Source organism: Leucoraja erinacea, chromosome 12 (genome assembly GCF_028641065.1).
Source record: "Leucoraja erinacea ecotype New England chromosome 12, Leri_hhj_1, whole genome shotgun sequence".
Classification (NCBI taxonomy): domain Eukaryota; kingdom Metazoa; phylum Chordata; class Chondrichthyes; order Rajiformes; family Rajidae; genus Leucoraja; species Leucoraja erinaceus.
The window spans coordinates 42,338,056-42,353,718 of NC_073388.1; the positions used below are offsets into that span (position 1 = coordinate 42,338,056).

At 43.5% G+C, this 15,663-nt stretch overlaps 1 protein-coding gene across 2 annotated transcripts in view; it reads left to right on the plus strand.

The window, feature by feature from the left end:
• The first annotated feature begins 2,661 nt into the window (after positions 1–2,661).
• zgc:66433 (uncharacterized protein LOC321250 homolog) overlaps positions 2,662–15,663 on the plus strand; it is a 62,040-nt gene continuing 49,038 nt past the window's right edge. The window contains exon 1 of one of the 2 annotated variants that reach the window (XM_055644004.1): positions 2,662–2,921. In XM_055644004.1, the coding sequence (XP_055499979.1) occupies positions 2,884–2,921 (38 nt within the window). In that variant the 5' untranslated portion in view covers positions 2,662–2,883. The remainder of the gene's footprint in view (positions 2,922–15,663) is intronic. The other variant, XM_055644003.1, reaches the window with a different exon arrangement.

Below are 15,663 nucleotides of genomic sequence, written 5' to 3' on the forward strand. Positions count from 1 at the left end.
TTCTTACTGTAAAACAATTAAAAGTCGATTAAGTAATTAATTTAGTTTAGTTTATTGTCATGTGTACTGAGGTACTGTGAAAAGCTTTTTGTTGCGTGCTATTCAGTCAGCAGAAAGACTACACATGATTAAAATCAAGCTGTCCATAGTGGACAGGATAAAGTTTTGTAAAATCCAATTAAAGATAGTCCAATGGTCTATTGGAGCTGAGCTGATTGTGTGAATTATTTTTATGTTGAGAAAATGGGCAGGTCTTAAAGGGTAAAGAAGTTACATGGAGCATAGAACTGTACAGCAAAGGAACAGGCCCTTCAGCCCACAATGTCTGTGCTGAACATGATGCCAAGCCCAACCCTTATCTACCTGCATACAATCCGTATCCTTCAAGGCCACCAGCATAATCAAGGACGAGTCTCATCCTTCTTCTCCCCTCTCCCGTCAGGCAAGAGGTATAGAAGCGTGAAAACGCACACCTCCAGATTCAGGGACAGTTTCTTTCCAGCTGTTATCAGGCAACTGAACCATCCGCCTACCACCAACTAGAGACCTCATTGGAGACCCTCGGATTATCATTGATTGGATTTTATCCTGCACTAAACGCTATTCCCTTTATTTTGTATCTGTACACTGTGAATGGCTTGATTGTAATCATGTTTCCGCTGACTGGATAGCATGCAACAAAAAAGCATTTCACTGTACCTCGGTACACATGACAATAGACAAAACAAAACTAAACCAAACTAAACCAATGCAGTATAATGTGGATAAATGTGAGGTTATCCATTTTGGTGGCAAAAATGGGAAAGCAGACTATTATCTAAATGGTGGCCGATTGGGAAAGGGGGAGATGCAGCGAGACCTGGGTGTCATGGTACACCAGTCATTGAAGGTAGGCATGCAGGTGCAGCAGGCAGTAAAGAAAGCGAATGGTATGTTAGCTTTCATTGCAAAAGGATTTGAGTATAGGAGCAGGGAGGTTCTACTGCAGTTGTACAGGGTCTTGGTGAGACCACACCTGGAGTATTGCGTACAGTTTTGGTCTCCAAATCTGAGGAAGGACATTATTGCCATAGAGGGAGTGCAGAGACGGTTCACCAGACTGATTCCTGGGATGTCAGGACTGTCTTATGAAGAAAGACTGGATAGACTTGGTTTATACTCTCTAGAATTTAGGAGATTGAGAGGGGATCTTATGGAAACTTACAAAATTCTTAAGGGGGTTGGACAGGCTAGATGCAGGAAGATTGTTCCCGATGTTCGGGAAGTCCAGGACAAGGGGTCACAGCTTAAGGATAAGGGGGAAACCCTTTAAAACCGAGATGAGAAGAACGTTTTTCACACAGAGAGTGGTGAATCTCTGGAACTCTCTGCCACTGAGGGTAGTTGAGGCCAGTTCATTGGCTATATTTAAGAGGGAGTTAGATGTGGCCCTTGTGGCTAAGGGGATCAGGAGGTATGGAGAGAAGGCAGGTACGGGATACTGAGTTGGATGATCAGCCATGATCATATTGAATGGCGGTGCAGGCTCGAAGGGCCGAATGGCCTACTCCTGCGCCTAATTTCTATGTTTATATGTTTCTATGTTTCCATCCATATCCATGTGCCTATGCAAAAGCTTCTTTTTTAAACACCACTATTGTATCCGCCTCCACCACTACCCCCAGCAGTGCATTCCAGCCACCCACCACCCTCTGTGTAAAATATTTGCCTGTACGTCTCCTTTAAACTTTGCCCCTTTCACCTTAAAACTCGCTAGAATTTAGAAGATTGAGGGGGGATCTTGTAGAAACTTATAACATTCTTAAGGAGTTGGACAGACTGGATGCAGGAAGATTGTTCCTGATGTCCAGAACAAGGGGTCACAGTTTAAGGAAAAGGGGGAAGTCTTTTAGAACCGAGATGAGAAAAACATTTTACACACAGGAATTCTGTGGAATTCTCTGCCACAGAAGGTAGTTGAGGCCAGTCCATTGGCTATATTTAAGAGGGAGTTAGATGTGGCCCTTGTGGCTGAAGGTATCAGGAGGTTTGGAGAGAAGCCAGGTATGGGATACTGAGTTGGATGATCAGCCATGATCATATTGAATGGCGGTGCAGGCTCGAAGGGCCGAATGGCCTACTCCTGCACCTATTTTCTATGTTTCTATGTTTCTATCACATTTCCATCCTGGGAATAAGGTTCTGACTATCTACACTATCTATGCCTCTTATCATTTTATATACCACGATCAAGTCTCCCCTCCACCTCCGGCGCCCCGGAGAAAGTTGCAGTTTAAAGTGAGAGAAAGTAATCTGAAGAACTAGCACAGGGCCCTAACAAGAATTTAAATTAAAATAAACCCCACACAAATACGGTCAACAGAATATAACCTGGAAATTTGAAATGCGATTAAAGTAACGTTGTATGCAATGTTTTACAATTGGAATTAAGCCAGGGGTGAGGTTTGAAACCAGTGACAGGAGCCGCTGATATACAGCAAACATTTCTACAGACCCATGCTTGCCAAAAACATATCATTTCCTCAAGGCATCTTTCTAGTAAGTGAGGGAATTCATTGACCGTGTCGATAAGAATAATGCCAAGCAACATTTCTGGCCTCTTAGATATGACGGACACGTGGAGGAGGTTTGGGAGGGAGGGGGGTTGGGTGGTGTGCAGAATATTTTGGAGGTTTACAGCCTTCTGGTGAAGGGGCCGCCTATTCTTGTCATTCTTGAGAGTGAACAGTGCCTGGAATACTGTGTGTTTATCAGACACGTCGTGGACTCGGTGTGTGTGTGTGTGTGTGTGTGTGTGGCCAGTTAATCAACAGAAAACCACAGACCGCCACTCTTGACTTGGAGAGAATGGACGCGGCTGGAATAAACTCTCACTGATCAGCGATGTCGAGGTTTTATTGCTGTCTCCGAGGCAGCCCGGGGTAAGAAAGAAGCTGTTTATTTGAAAGAAAGTGAAAATTGCAATGGTTTATTGAGTCGGGGGCAGGAGACCTTGCAAATCCCGCCTCTGACACACACACACACTCACACACACACACTGCCAGTAAGCAAGCAGGAACAACATAAGAGGGAGATGACTTTTATTGCACGGCGGCTTTCTTTGAGCAGCGAATTCTTATAGAAAATATATACTTCAAGTTAAAATACAGGGACATTTTGTTTTGAGCGGGGTGGGAGTGTTTACGTTGGGATGAGGTCAGTGAAATGAGCGATTTATTTTCACCAGATCAAGGTTCAAACGTTGAAGTTTCCCTGCACTTTATTTTGGCTCTGGTTCACTTTAAGGGAATGAAAGCAAGCGGCGTTACTTTTAAACTTGCAACCATGATATTCAGACTGTAACGGCGTGTGGTGTGTCCGGCTCGCTGTGACTGTTTATCACCCCAATGGGTCTCACACTATCTGAAGTTTTTTTAAAAAGGGTAACCCATTTCTGGACCCAGACTTCCATGTATGAAATCCATCAGTCTCAATGCACGATGTTCCTTGACATGCCGGTAAAGCCAAGGGCAAGTCCCTGTACATAAGCGAATTCTTTTTACCAGAAGAATGGGGAGAAGGCAGGAGAATGGGGGTTGAGAGGGAAGGATAGATCAGCCATGAGAAGTAGATTTGATGGGCTGAATGTTCCTTGCACTTATGAACTGATGAAGGTTCAAACGATGAAGTTTGGCTCTGTACTTTATTTTTGAAGGGAGAAGTAGTATCAGTTTTATTAAGAGCCTCAAAGCCAGCGGAGTGGCCATAACTGATTCCAGAAAGATGGAATATTGTCGCCGTGAATCCCGAACACACTGGTTAGATGCTGGACTAACTCGGCAGGACAGGGGGGAGAAGAGACGCTGCCTGTCCCGCTGAGTGACTACAGCATTGTATGTCTATCTTCGGTGTAAACCTGCATTCGCAGTTCCTTCCTACACTTCCTGAACTTATAGCATGCTTTAATATCGATCAGGATCATTTTGCATCGAAAACTCATGTGCTCTGTAGTTATTGATTAACTGGGGCAAGCAACTAAAGTTCCCTTGCCCGGGAAGCGATGACTTTACAGGCACGCTGTTAACTCCGGCATTCCGAGGGGGGCAGAGATAGAACAACATTTCGGTTTAGATATTGTGGTAGACTGCGTGTGGTTTGTGAAAGAGCTGAACGGGTCAATGGCCGACAGGGTAGAGAGAGAGTATTGTTTCGCTGTGGTAGGGGGAGGGAAGAGTGAGTGATGTCCAGATGACAACCAGCTGACATCGCCACTAGGTCACAGTTGAAACTCAATCATCTTCTCTCATCCATCCTCACTCTTTCCTGAAAGTCTTTTTAGTCCCCCCCATTGAGTCATAGAGCTGTACAGAAGGGAAACAGGTCATTAGGACCAAAGATGCTAGTATCTAGTATCTTTGATTTGGACCGCTTGTATTGCAGAGAATTTTGAATGCAACCCAGACCATCACACACACACACACACACACACACACACACACACACACAACACACACACACACACACACACCACACACAACCTTCCTACAATTGCCTCCATTTACACCTCACACTGCCTCGGCAAGGCCAGCAGCATGATCAAGGACGAGTCTCACCCTGTCACTCCCTCTTCTCCCCTTTCCCATCGGGCAAAAATTATAGAAGTGTGAAAACACACACCTCCAGATTCAGGGACAGTTTCTTCCCAGCTCTTATCAGGAAAACTGAACCACCTAGCCAACAACTAGAAAGCAGTCCTGAGCTACCGTTGACCTCAATTAATCAGACTTTACTTGACTTTATCTTGCACTAAATGTTATTCATGCTATTCCCTTTATCATGTATCTGTACAATGTGGATGACTCGAATGTAATCATGTATTGTCTTTCCATTGACTGGTTAGCACGCAACAAAAACTTTGCACTGTACATGTGACAATAAACTAATCGCAAATCTTGTCCATGCCGACCAAGTTGGCATATTGGGCCATTAATGGACACAAACTGCTAGTTAAAACTTAATGGGTCTGCCAGCATCTCTGGAGTAAAATGATGGGTGACATTTCAGGTCGGGACCATTCTTAAGACAATTACCTACATTTGGCCCTTTAAACCCTTTCTATTTAGATATCTGATCAAATGTTTTAGTTTAAAGATACATCATGGAAATAGGATCAACGGCCGACTGAGTCCATGTCAACCAGCGATCACCCGTACAGTTGTTCTATCCAACACTCAGAAATGACAGTGGTCTGAAGAAGGGTCTCGACGCAAAACGTCACCCATTCCTTCTCTCCATATATGCTGCCTCATCCGCTGAGTTGCTCCAGCATTTTGTGTCTACCTTCGATTTTATCCAGCATCTGCAGGTCTTTCTTACACAGAGGTAGGGGGTATTGCTTGAAATGGAAGAATTCATTGTTGGACCATAAGCAACACAAGCAGACTATGAGGTGCCACTCCTCCAGTTTGCATGGGAATTCTGTTTAATTCAGTTTAATTCTGTTTCCTCTTTCACAGATGCTGCCTGACTTGCTGAGTATCTCCCTCATTTTCTGTTTTTATTTCATAGGTTTTCTGTGCATTTCAATGCTTATCGAAGCTTATTCGAAACACACAGTTCAGATGAACTACTCTTAATTATTATATTTGGAGTGACTTGGCAGATGTCCTATGGAAGCTGTCATAGCACAGAGCCCCTTATTTTACTCCAGTGTGTTTTGTTACTGTCTTATATAGTGAGATCAAACATCCAACTATTCCTTTACTTAAGAAAGGGATGTAAAAACAAGAAAGGGCTGGTTTACACAAATGTACACAGTGCTGGTGCAACTCAGCAGGTCTGGCAGCATCTCTGTACAACATGAATAGGTGATATTTCAGGTCAAGATCATTCTTCAGACTGAAAAGACTTCTCCAGAGATGCTGCCTGACCTGTTGAGTCAATCGAGCTCTTTGTGTCTCTTTTTTCCCCCAAAGAGTTAATGGAGTAAAAATCTATGTTGATTATTCATACAAAGTAATACTGTATTATATTTGATTTTTTTTGTAAAGAAACTGTTCAATAAATGGACGAGCTGCCACAGAATCCCATGGGAGATGAATTAGTTTTGATATACTGTCTGCTCGATACTGAGGAGATAGACTAAGTTGCAGACAGTTCTGTGTAGGAAGGAACTGAAGATGCTGGTTTGCACCGAAGATGGATACAAAGTCCTGGAGTAACTCAGTGGGTTAGGCAGCATCTCTGGAGAGGAAGAATTGGTGACGTTTCGGGCCGAAACCCTTCTTCAGACTGAGAGTCAGGGCTAGAAGGAAACTAGAGGTATGAAAAGGTTCAGAACAAATCCGAGCTGGCAGCGATGATCAAGGAAAAGTGGAGCCCAAAATGGTTCCTTGGTGGCTGTAGAAGAGGTAATAATGAAGGGATTATATAGATGCGAACAGTGGAACTGGCAGGATGACTAGGGTGGGGGAGGCGTGGAGAGAGGGGGAATGCAGGGTTTACTTGAAATGAAGAAATCAACGTTCATACCACTGCCCAAGTGAAATATGAGGTGCTGTTTCTCCAATTTGCTTGTGGCCTCACTCTGACAATGGAGGAGACACACGCCAGAAAGGTCAGAATGGGAAGGAGAGTTAAAATGTTGGCAACCGGCAGATTGCGTTGGGGAAGGCAGACTGAGTGAAGGTGTTTTGTGAAATAATCGGCCAGTCTGATCTTTTTTTTTTTTTTTTTTTTTTTTGTTGTTTATTTTATTAGAAGTTAATACAGCACAAAACAGTACAGTGGAACCTAATTTTAGGTGCCAACTATGTAATACCGTAATCCATTCTATGTACAACCTCTAGTTTTATGTTATGAGAAGGAAGTAAGCAAGACAAGAAAAAGAAAACAATAGAAAGAGGAAAAAGTGGAAAAATAGATGGTAGAGAGTAGAAAAACGTGAAGTGTGTATATAAAAAAATAAAAAAAGGAAGAGAGAAAGTGGAAAGTAGAAATAGAAGAGAAGGCCCCTTAAAAGAGAATTTTTCAAATCTGTATTCGGAGATGTAGATCTATCCGCGTCATGAACTGAAATCAGCAATCTTTACGGTACCGCTGCATCACATGATTCCAAAAAGTCGATGAAAGGAGACCAACTCCTTAAGAATTGGTCATATTTATCTATTAGTCGGAGTCTCATTTCTTCAAGGCGTGCTATGTCCATCATATTCCTAATCCACATTTTAACAGTTGGTGTGGTTGTATTTTTCCAAAATTTAAGTATCAATTTCTTTCCAATTATTAACCCATAATTAAAAAAAACATTTTGATCTTTATTTAAATTGGTATCTTCTCCTATTATTCCAAATATAATCCATTCCGTTGATCAGTCTGATCTTGATCTCGCCAATATATAAGAGTCCACACTGAGGTCACTGACAATCCTTCCCAGGACTCATAGATGGCACGGTGGTGCAGCGTAGACTTGCTGCCTTACAGCACAAGAGACCCGGATTGGATCCTGATCACAGGTGCTGGCTGTGCGGAGTTTGTACGTTCTTCCTACGACCTGCGCGGATTTTCTCTAGGAGCTCTGGTTTCCTCCCACACTCCAAATACATACAGGTTTGTAGGTTAATTGGCTTGGTACAATTGTAAATTGTCCCTAGTGTGTGTAGGATAGTGTTCATGTGCGGGGATCGCTGGTCAGTATGGACTCGGTGGGCCGAAGGGCCTGCTTCAGTGCTGTATCTCTAAACTAAAACTAAACTGAACTTCAGTGTGGTCTTGTTTAACCCAATTTAGCTGGTGACCACATGAGATTCAGTTGAGTGGTTTCAGGCACTGATTTATTTTCTGATTTGCCTGATTGAGACCGGGATCTTCCCAAAGTCAACTCAAGAACACAAAGCACCTCTGACCGACAGCACGCTGCCCCAGGAGTACAGCACATAACCTTTCTCTTCAGTGTTAGCCACTTAACTGCTTGAATTACCAGGTTGCTGCTAATTACTTTCCAAGGAACAAACGTTTCTTGCCACCAGCGCTGAACAGCTGGTATCCTCTTCCTGGAGCCTCTCTGTTGATTTAACATGAGCAGAATTTCAAATATGAAGATGTTACATTTTGTTGGACGTTTGTACATAGTATGGTTAGTAATGAAAATAAGCATGAAAATGTACTAATGAGACACAAACGCTTGCAACAATATTCTCTTGGACAAACAATGCTGGAGTAAGATAGTTGACATTTCATGTTTGGAGCCTTCTCCAGGAAAAGGTTTGGTGTAACTCATCAGGGCAGACATCATCACTGGAGAACATGGATGTGTGAGGTTTCGGGTCGGGACCTTTCTTCAGACTCAGTTCTATGTTATCCAATTTTCTCTTCCACGTCCTGCATGCTAGAGGCAATTTTACAGAGGCCAATTAACCTACAAACCCACCCGTCTTTGGGATGTGGAGGAAACCAGTTGAGAAATGTCATCCTATTCTTGTTCTCCGGAGATGCTGCCTGACCCACTGAGTTACTCCAGTGCTTTGTGTCATGTTGTGTATTAGCCAGCATCTGCAGTTCCTTGTTTCTGCATGGTGACAACATTATTCGCATGAATAGAATGAGATAGATATCCACAATCGGAAGCTCTTCAGCTTTTAACCTAATGTCAAATTCTGAGCCACCATTCTCCCAACTGTTGCAAATGTCGTTCAGCCTTCTGAAGTTTAATCCCATAAACCCTCCTCGGTGATCCACCATTACATCTCCTGCTTCTACTAGAGGAGTGATGGACGGTTGCACAGTGACACAGTGATAGAGTTGCTGCATTACAGCGCCAGAGACCTGGGTTCAATGCTGACTATGGGTGCTGTCTGTGGAGAGTTTGTACGTTCTCCTTGTGACCACATGGGGCTCCTTGGGTGCTCCAGTTTCCTCCCACATTCCAAAGATGTGCAGTTTTGTAGGGTAGTATAATTTGTATAATTTGTCCCTAGTGTGTGGAAGAGAAAAAGTGTATGGGTGATCACTGATGGATCACCCATGCACCCACTGTGGCCTCAGTGGGCCGAAGGGCCCGTTTGCACGCTATATCTCTAAACTAAACTAAACTATAACCCATTGGATTGAAGTAAAAAAATGAAAGGCATATTAAGTAGTAGAGAGAAGAAATTGCAGATGCTGGTTTACAAAAAGTAAAAAGACACAAAGTGCTGGAGTAACTCAGCAGATCAGGTAGCATCTCTGGAGAACATGGATAGGTGGCATTTTGGGTTGGGATCCCAGTACACAAGTTTTAACCTATGCACTACGAACAATTTTACAGAAGCCAATTAATCTACGCACCTGCAGGTCTTTGGACTGTGGGAAGAAACAGGAGCAGCCGGAAAAAACGCACAAGATCACAGGGAGAACGTAGAAATACCATACAGACAGCACCCGTAGTCAGGATTGAACACAGGTCTCTGGCACTGTAAGGCATCAATACAACGGCTGTGCGACTATTCCGCAGTTTGTTTAAATAAACCAGTTGTAAGCATGCAAGTACTTTGATTACATTGTGACATTACCAATACAACTTCAATTAATAATTTGAACATCGAACTTCACAGTGTCGGTGATAAAAAATAGTTTTTCCTTCTTTTTAAACAGGAGCTCACTGAGATAGTTTTTTCCATAAGTACTTCCTTTCTCTTTGCATTGTATTTCAGAACTCAGCCAAGGTGGTGGGAGCTATACTATATTACACATTTATACACAATGAATTGTATTTGATGCACACAGCTGCACTGCAAAGGAAAATAAAGATACCTACACATATGACTTTGAAATCAAATCAACATGGATAAGCTATTAACCTCAAATATAACCGTGCACACGTATACACGCACATGCATTTAATACACGGAAATGTTTCAGGATACATGGTTAACCACTGAAGACTGAGATGAGTAGGATTTTCTTTCTCTGCCAAAGGTTTGTGAATCTCTGGAATTCTCTCCCCAGAGAGCTGTACTGGGAGGGAGGGAGGTGGGGGGAGGGAGGTTGGGGGGGGGGGGGGGGGGGGGGGATGGAATAGATTCAAGGCTGAGAAAGATATTTGCAATTCAGCAGAATTAAGGTTTATCTCGCCAAGCAGGAAATGGAGTTAAGGATAAAGTTCAGGTCAAGCACAATCTTACCAAATGGCAAAGCAGCCTTGTGGGAGTCACAATGGCGCAGCTGGTAGAGCTGCTGCCTCACAGCACCAGAAACCCGTTCGAAGCTGACCTCTTATTGCTGACTGTGAGGAGTTTGCACGTTCTCCCCATGACCGCATGGGTTTTCTCCGGATGCTCCGGTTTTCTCCCACATCCCAAAAACGTACGGGTTTGTAGGTTAATTAGCTTCTGTTTAATTGCCCCTAGTGCGTAGTGAGTGTATGCAAAAGTAGGATAACATAGAACTAGTGTCAATGTGTGCTTGATGTTCAACATGCAAGCAAAGAGCCGAAGGGCCTGTTCCATGCTGTATCTCCAACCTCCAAACTTCACACTAATAAAAAAGCTTGATAACTTTTACTGATAACACCAATTTGCATTTCGATTTATTGGGCAGTGTGGTATCGTAGCGGTAGAGTTGCTGCTTTACCACGCTACAGACCCGCGTTCAATCCTGACTATGAGTGCTGTCTGTACAGAGTCTGTACGTTCTCCGTGTGGGTTTTCTCTCGGTGCTCCGGTTTCCTCCCACACTCCATAGACGTGCAGTTTGGAGATTAATTGGCTTTGGTAAAATTGCAAATTGTCCCTAGTGCTAGTGTGCAGGGTGATCGCAGGTCGGCATGGACTTGGTGGGCCGAAAGGCTTGTTTTCTCGCTGTATCTCTAAAGTCTAAAGAGAGTTAGAAGCTGGAGAAGTAAGATGGTAGACCTTAACACATGTTTTAAATTTAGCTGAATTTAAATTCTCAAGGAATGATGATGAGAATTAAATGCAAATTTCAGGCCAATAGTTCAGCATATTAACACAGTCCTGACACTACTTACTCAGAGAGAGGTCTGCTCAGGATTCACATGAATAAATTTAAACATTGAACACCCAGACACTGATCTTGTTTAAACTTTGTTCCGATTTCATCACAATAAAGTAAAAAAAACAATTTATGTGACCATACATTGTAAACTCAATTATTGGCCAAACAATTAATCTTGTTTACACCTTCTTATCATTTAGCACAGAGCTGCTGTTATTGATGGCTTTATGATTCAACTTCTTGTCCAAATCCAAGATCAACTTTTGGGTGGAGCAGGGCTCATTGTTATCGTTCTGTTATCTTAATAAAATTGATTGAACAAAGGAAACTTATTTTCGCTTGGAAGGAGTTCTCCCAGAATATAGCCATGTTTATTTTAGCAACAATTCAAAAGTGAACATGAAAAGAATAATGGATTGGGTTCTGGGTGAAAACACTATGGTAATCAGTAGCTCAAACAATGACGTGCTTTAATCTCCAAGTCAGATCATGCCAACTACACTTTAATTATAACAATTCTGGCACTTTGTAATTTCCACAAAGCTGGACAATCACTAAAGTTTACATTGGAGACAAGCCGACAGTGCTTACCCTGAAGGCCACGTGCCGCAGAATGTACCCAAGACGTAGCTGGACAGTTGACACTCTCTGTGACGCACACAAAGTGCTGGTGTAACTCAGCGGGCCAGGCTGCAACTCTGGAGGACATGGGTAGTAGACGTTTCAGGTCGAGCCCCTTCTTCAAACTTAGTGGGTTATTTCAGACAGGGGATGGGGATGGTGATTCCAATTTACGTAAAACCGGGCTCTCCTAAAGGTTCACGGAACGTAACCCGTACAGAATTCGGGGAGTGTCTGCACAAGCATACAATCAAGCCCACCTCAAGAACAATAGGTAGAGCAAAGGGGATGGTACAGAGTGCAGAATGCAGTTCCCAGTATTGCAACTCACCAGCTCAAAGTCCAATGTAATATCATTGAAACATTTAGAAATGGTGCTAGATTTACAGGTAGAAAAGAGATTTAAAAGAGCAGAGCGATTGTTATGGATGATAATGGATCTTCTTGCAGGACCAGCACGTAAAGAGTGCGGCACTAAGTTGCAGGATCTGTAAAGGAGTAGGGTGAGTGAGTGGGTTGGGGGGGGGTGGGGGGGGGAGTGAGAGATAATGAGAGAAAACCCAACACTATCTCCAACCCTTTCTTCCCTACGACAATCAGTCTGTAGAAGGGTCCTGACTCGAAACATCATTTGACCGTTCAGCATCTGTGGAGGGCAAGGTCAGAATGGGAATGTCTTGGGTCAGGGCCCTTCTTCAGTGTTTCTGTAAATATATCGCTCACCCCTAATTCTGGTACCAGATTATTTGGACACCTTCAAGCCAAGCACTGTCAGTGTGCACGAGGAAGCAAAATTTGAACGCAGTCGTGTATTATGTTCCTGAGTTGTTTTATTTGGATTAGCTTTTATTTATTTGATTCTGCCAGGGAACTTCAAAAGGCTGATGGATCTGAGCAAGCTGAGTAAGCACAAGCTGAGAGTCCTGGTATGTCTGACAATGTTGTAGCTGATGTGACATGTTTAAGAACAGGGCAAACACCGGTCTGTCACGGCAGCCTGGAGTTTGTCTGTCAGTTGGCAGGCAATTGATGGAACGAAGCACTCAGCAAAGATACACAGAAAAGATAGACACAAAATGCTGGAGTAACTCAGCGGGGCAGGCAGTATGACTGGAGAGGTGGACTGGGTGTCGTTTTGGGTCGAGACTCTTCTTCAGATACACACAGCCTGACTTAATTTATCCCCTCTCTATAAATTCAAACTTTTCCACTATTCTGCATCATGCATCCTAGACTCATAGTCATGGAGATATGCTGTTCGAAGGCCACGTTTTGTGTGCTATCCAGTCAGTGAAAAGCCTATGCATGATTACATTGAGCCGTCCACAGTGTGGAGCTAAAGAATCAAGGGTAGAAGAGCAAGATAACATCTAGTAATGTCCGAATAAAGATAGTTTGAAGGTCTCCAACGAGGTAGATGGAAGGTCAGGACCACTCTCTAGTTGGTGAGTGGACAATTCTGTTGCCTGATAACAGCTGTGCAGAACCTCTCTCTGAATCTGGAGGTATCACTTCTGTACCTCTTGCCTGATGGGAGAGGGGAGAAGAGGGAGTAACCGGGGTGAGAAATATCCTTGATTATGCTAGTGGCCTTATCAAGGCAGCGTGAAATGTAGATGGAGTTAATGGAAGGGACTATTGCCTTCCTGTATTGGGGCCATAATGTACAGACCTGCACTTCACCCTACAGCACCTAGGCCGCCAGGGGACCTATGCGAGGATCCTGTTTGTTGATTTTAGCTCTGCATTCAACACCATTGTGTCAGAGCTACTACACTCCAAACTTTCCGAGTTGACTGTGCCTGAACCCCTCTGTCGGTGGATCACCAGCTTCCTGACAGACAGGAAGCAGCATGTGAGGCTGGGAAGGCACATCTTGGACCCGCAAACGCTCAGCATAGGAGAACCGTAAGGCTGCGTACTCTCTCCTCTCCTCTACTCTCTCTACACCAATGACTGCACCTCCACAGACACCTCTGTCACGTTTGCGGATGACACAACCCTGATTGGATTGATCCAGGATGGGGAGGAATCTGCCTACAGACAGGAAGTGTCACAGCTGGCGTCCTGGTGCCATTGCAACAACCTAGAGCTCAATGCTCTTAAGACAGTGGAATTGATTGTAGACTTTAGGAGAGCTCCTTCTCCCCTCACCCCACTCACCATCAACAACACCACAGTCACATCTGTGGAGTATTTTAAGTTCCTGGGAACCATCATCTCCAAGGACCTTAAGTGGGGGGCTACCATCGACTCCACATTCAAAAAGGCCCAACAGAGGATGTACTTCCTACGGCAGCTGAGGAAGCACAATCTGCCACAGGCAATGATGGTCCAATTCTACATGGCCATCATAGAGTCTGTTCTCACCTTCTCCATCATGGTCTGGTTTGGCTCAGCCACCAAGCACGACATCTGGAGGCTGCAGTGAATCGTCCGATCACCCTGGCCACAAACTCTTTGAATCACTTCCCTCTGGAAGGCAACTCCGGATTGTCAAAGCTTCCACAGCCAGACATAAAAACAGTTTTTATCCACGAGTAGTTGTTCTACTCAACAGCCAAAGATCTGTAGCCTCCCTTTGATATGGTATTTTGTTGGTTCACATGCTTGATCAATGGTGTTTTATCATTAATGTTTTATTATTATTATTAATGTTTAGTGTTTTCTGAGTCATTCGTAACTGTCACTGTATGTCATCTTGTTACTTGTGGGCAGAGCACCAAGGCAAAATCCTTGTATGTGAATACTTGGCCAATAAACTTACTTACTTACTTACTTACTTACTTACTTACTTACTTACTTACTTACTCAAGAGACTTTTGGATAAGCACATGAATATGCATGGCAGAGAGGGATATGGATTATGTGCTTACAGAGTTGGACTTGGCATCATGTTTGGCAGAGAGATTGTGGGCCGAATGACCTGTTCCTGTGCTGCACTGCTCTGTGGATACAAGGAACTGCAGATGCTGGTTTACAAAAGAAGACAGATATTCAGTGGGTCAGGCAGAATCTCAGGCGAGCATCTCATAGATGGGTGATGGATCAGAACCCTTTCTACAGACTGTACTGTTCTATGTTCTGTATTATTCTCCATCATTCTCCTCCATCTCCATCTGTCGTCCCCTTCGAAGAGAAATCCACGTTTGGTCACTTACACTAATAGTATTTAAGACCAAGTTATAGATCCGTAGAAATATACAGTATGGAAAAAGGCCCTTTGGAACAACTTGCCCATGCCGCTCAAGATGCCCCATCTACACTAGTCCCATCAGCCTGCATTTGTCCCATATCCCTCTAAACCTTTCCTTTCCATGTACCTGTCCAAATGTATTTTAAATGTTGTTATAGTACCTGTCTCATCTACCTCCTAGCATCCACAGACTGGCGGCACAGTGGCACAGCGGTAGAACTGCTGTCTTACAGCGTCAGAAACCCAGGTTTTATTCTGACTATGGTGCGAGGGGGGGAGGGTGCTACGTTGGGGCGACCACGTGGGTTTCCTCCTGGTGCTCTGGTTTCCTTCCATACTCCAAAGACGTGCATGTTTGCAGGTTAATTGGCATGAGTAAAAATTATAAATTGTCCCCAGTGTGTAGGATAGTATGAGTGTACGGGGTAAACGCTGGTCAAAGCAGACTCGATGGCCCAAAGGGCCTGTTTCCACGCTGTATCTCTAAACTAAACTCTGAACTAGACTGAAACTTAGCTACAACCGTCAGAGTAGTGCCTGCTAATTTCTGGGTAGTTCTGCATGATATAAATAGTTCATGAATATATATTGATATTTTAGGTTTAGGATTATTATTGTCACCTGTACTGAGGTACAGTGAAAAGCTTTGTTTTGCATGCTATCCAAAAAGATCAGATAATACTATACATAAATACAATCGAGCCAAACTCAAAGTAAAATGAATAGAGCAAAAGAGAAGATACTGAGTGCTGATGTGCTGAGTGCTGAATGCTGAGTTCTTAGCTTCGTAGTGCATCAGTTCCATAGATAAAGTCCAATGTTTACAATAAAGTAGACGTGAATTGGACAATACCCTAGCTGATGGAAGGACCATT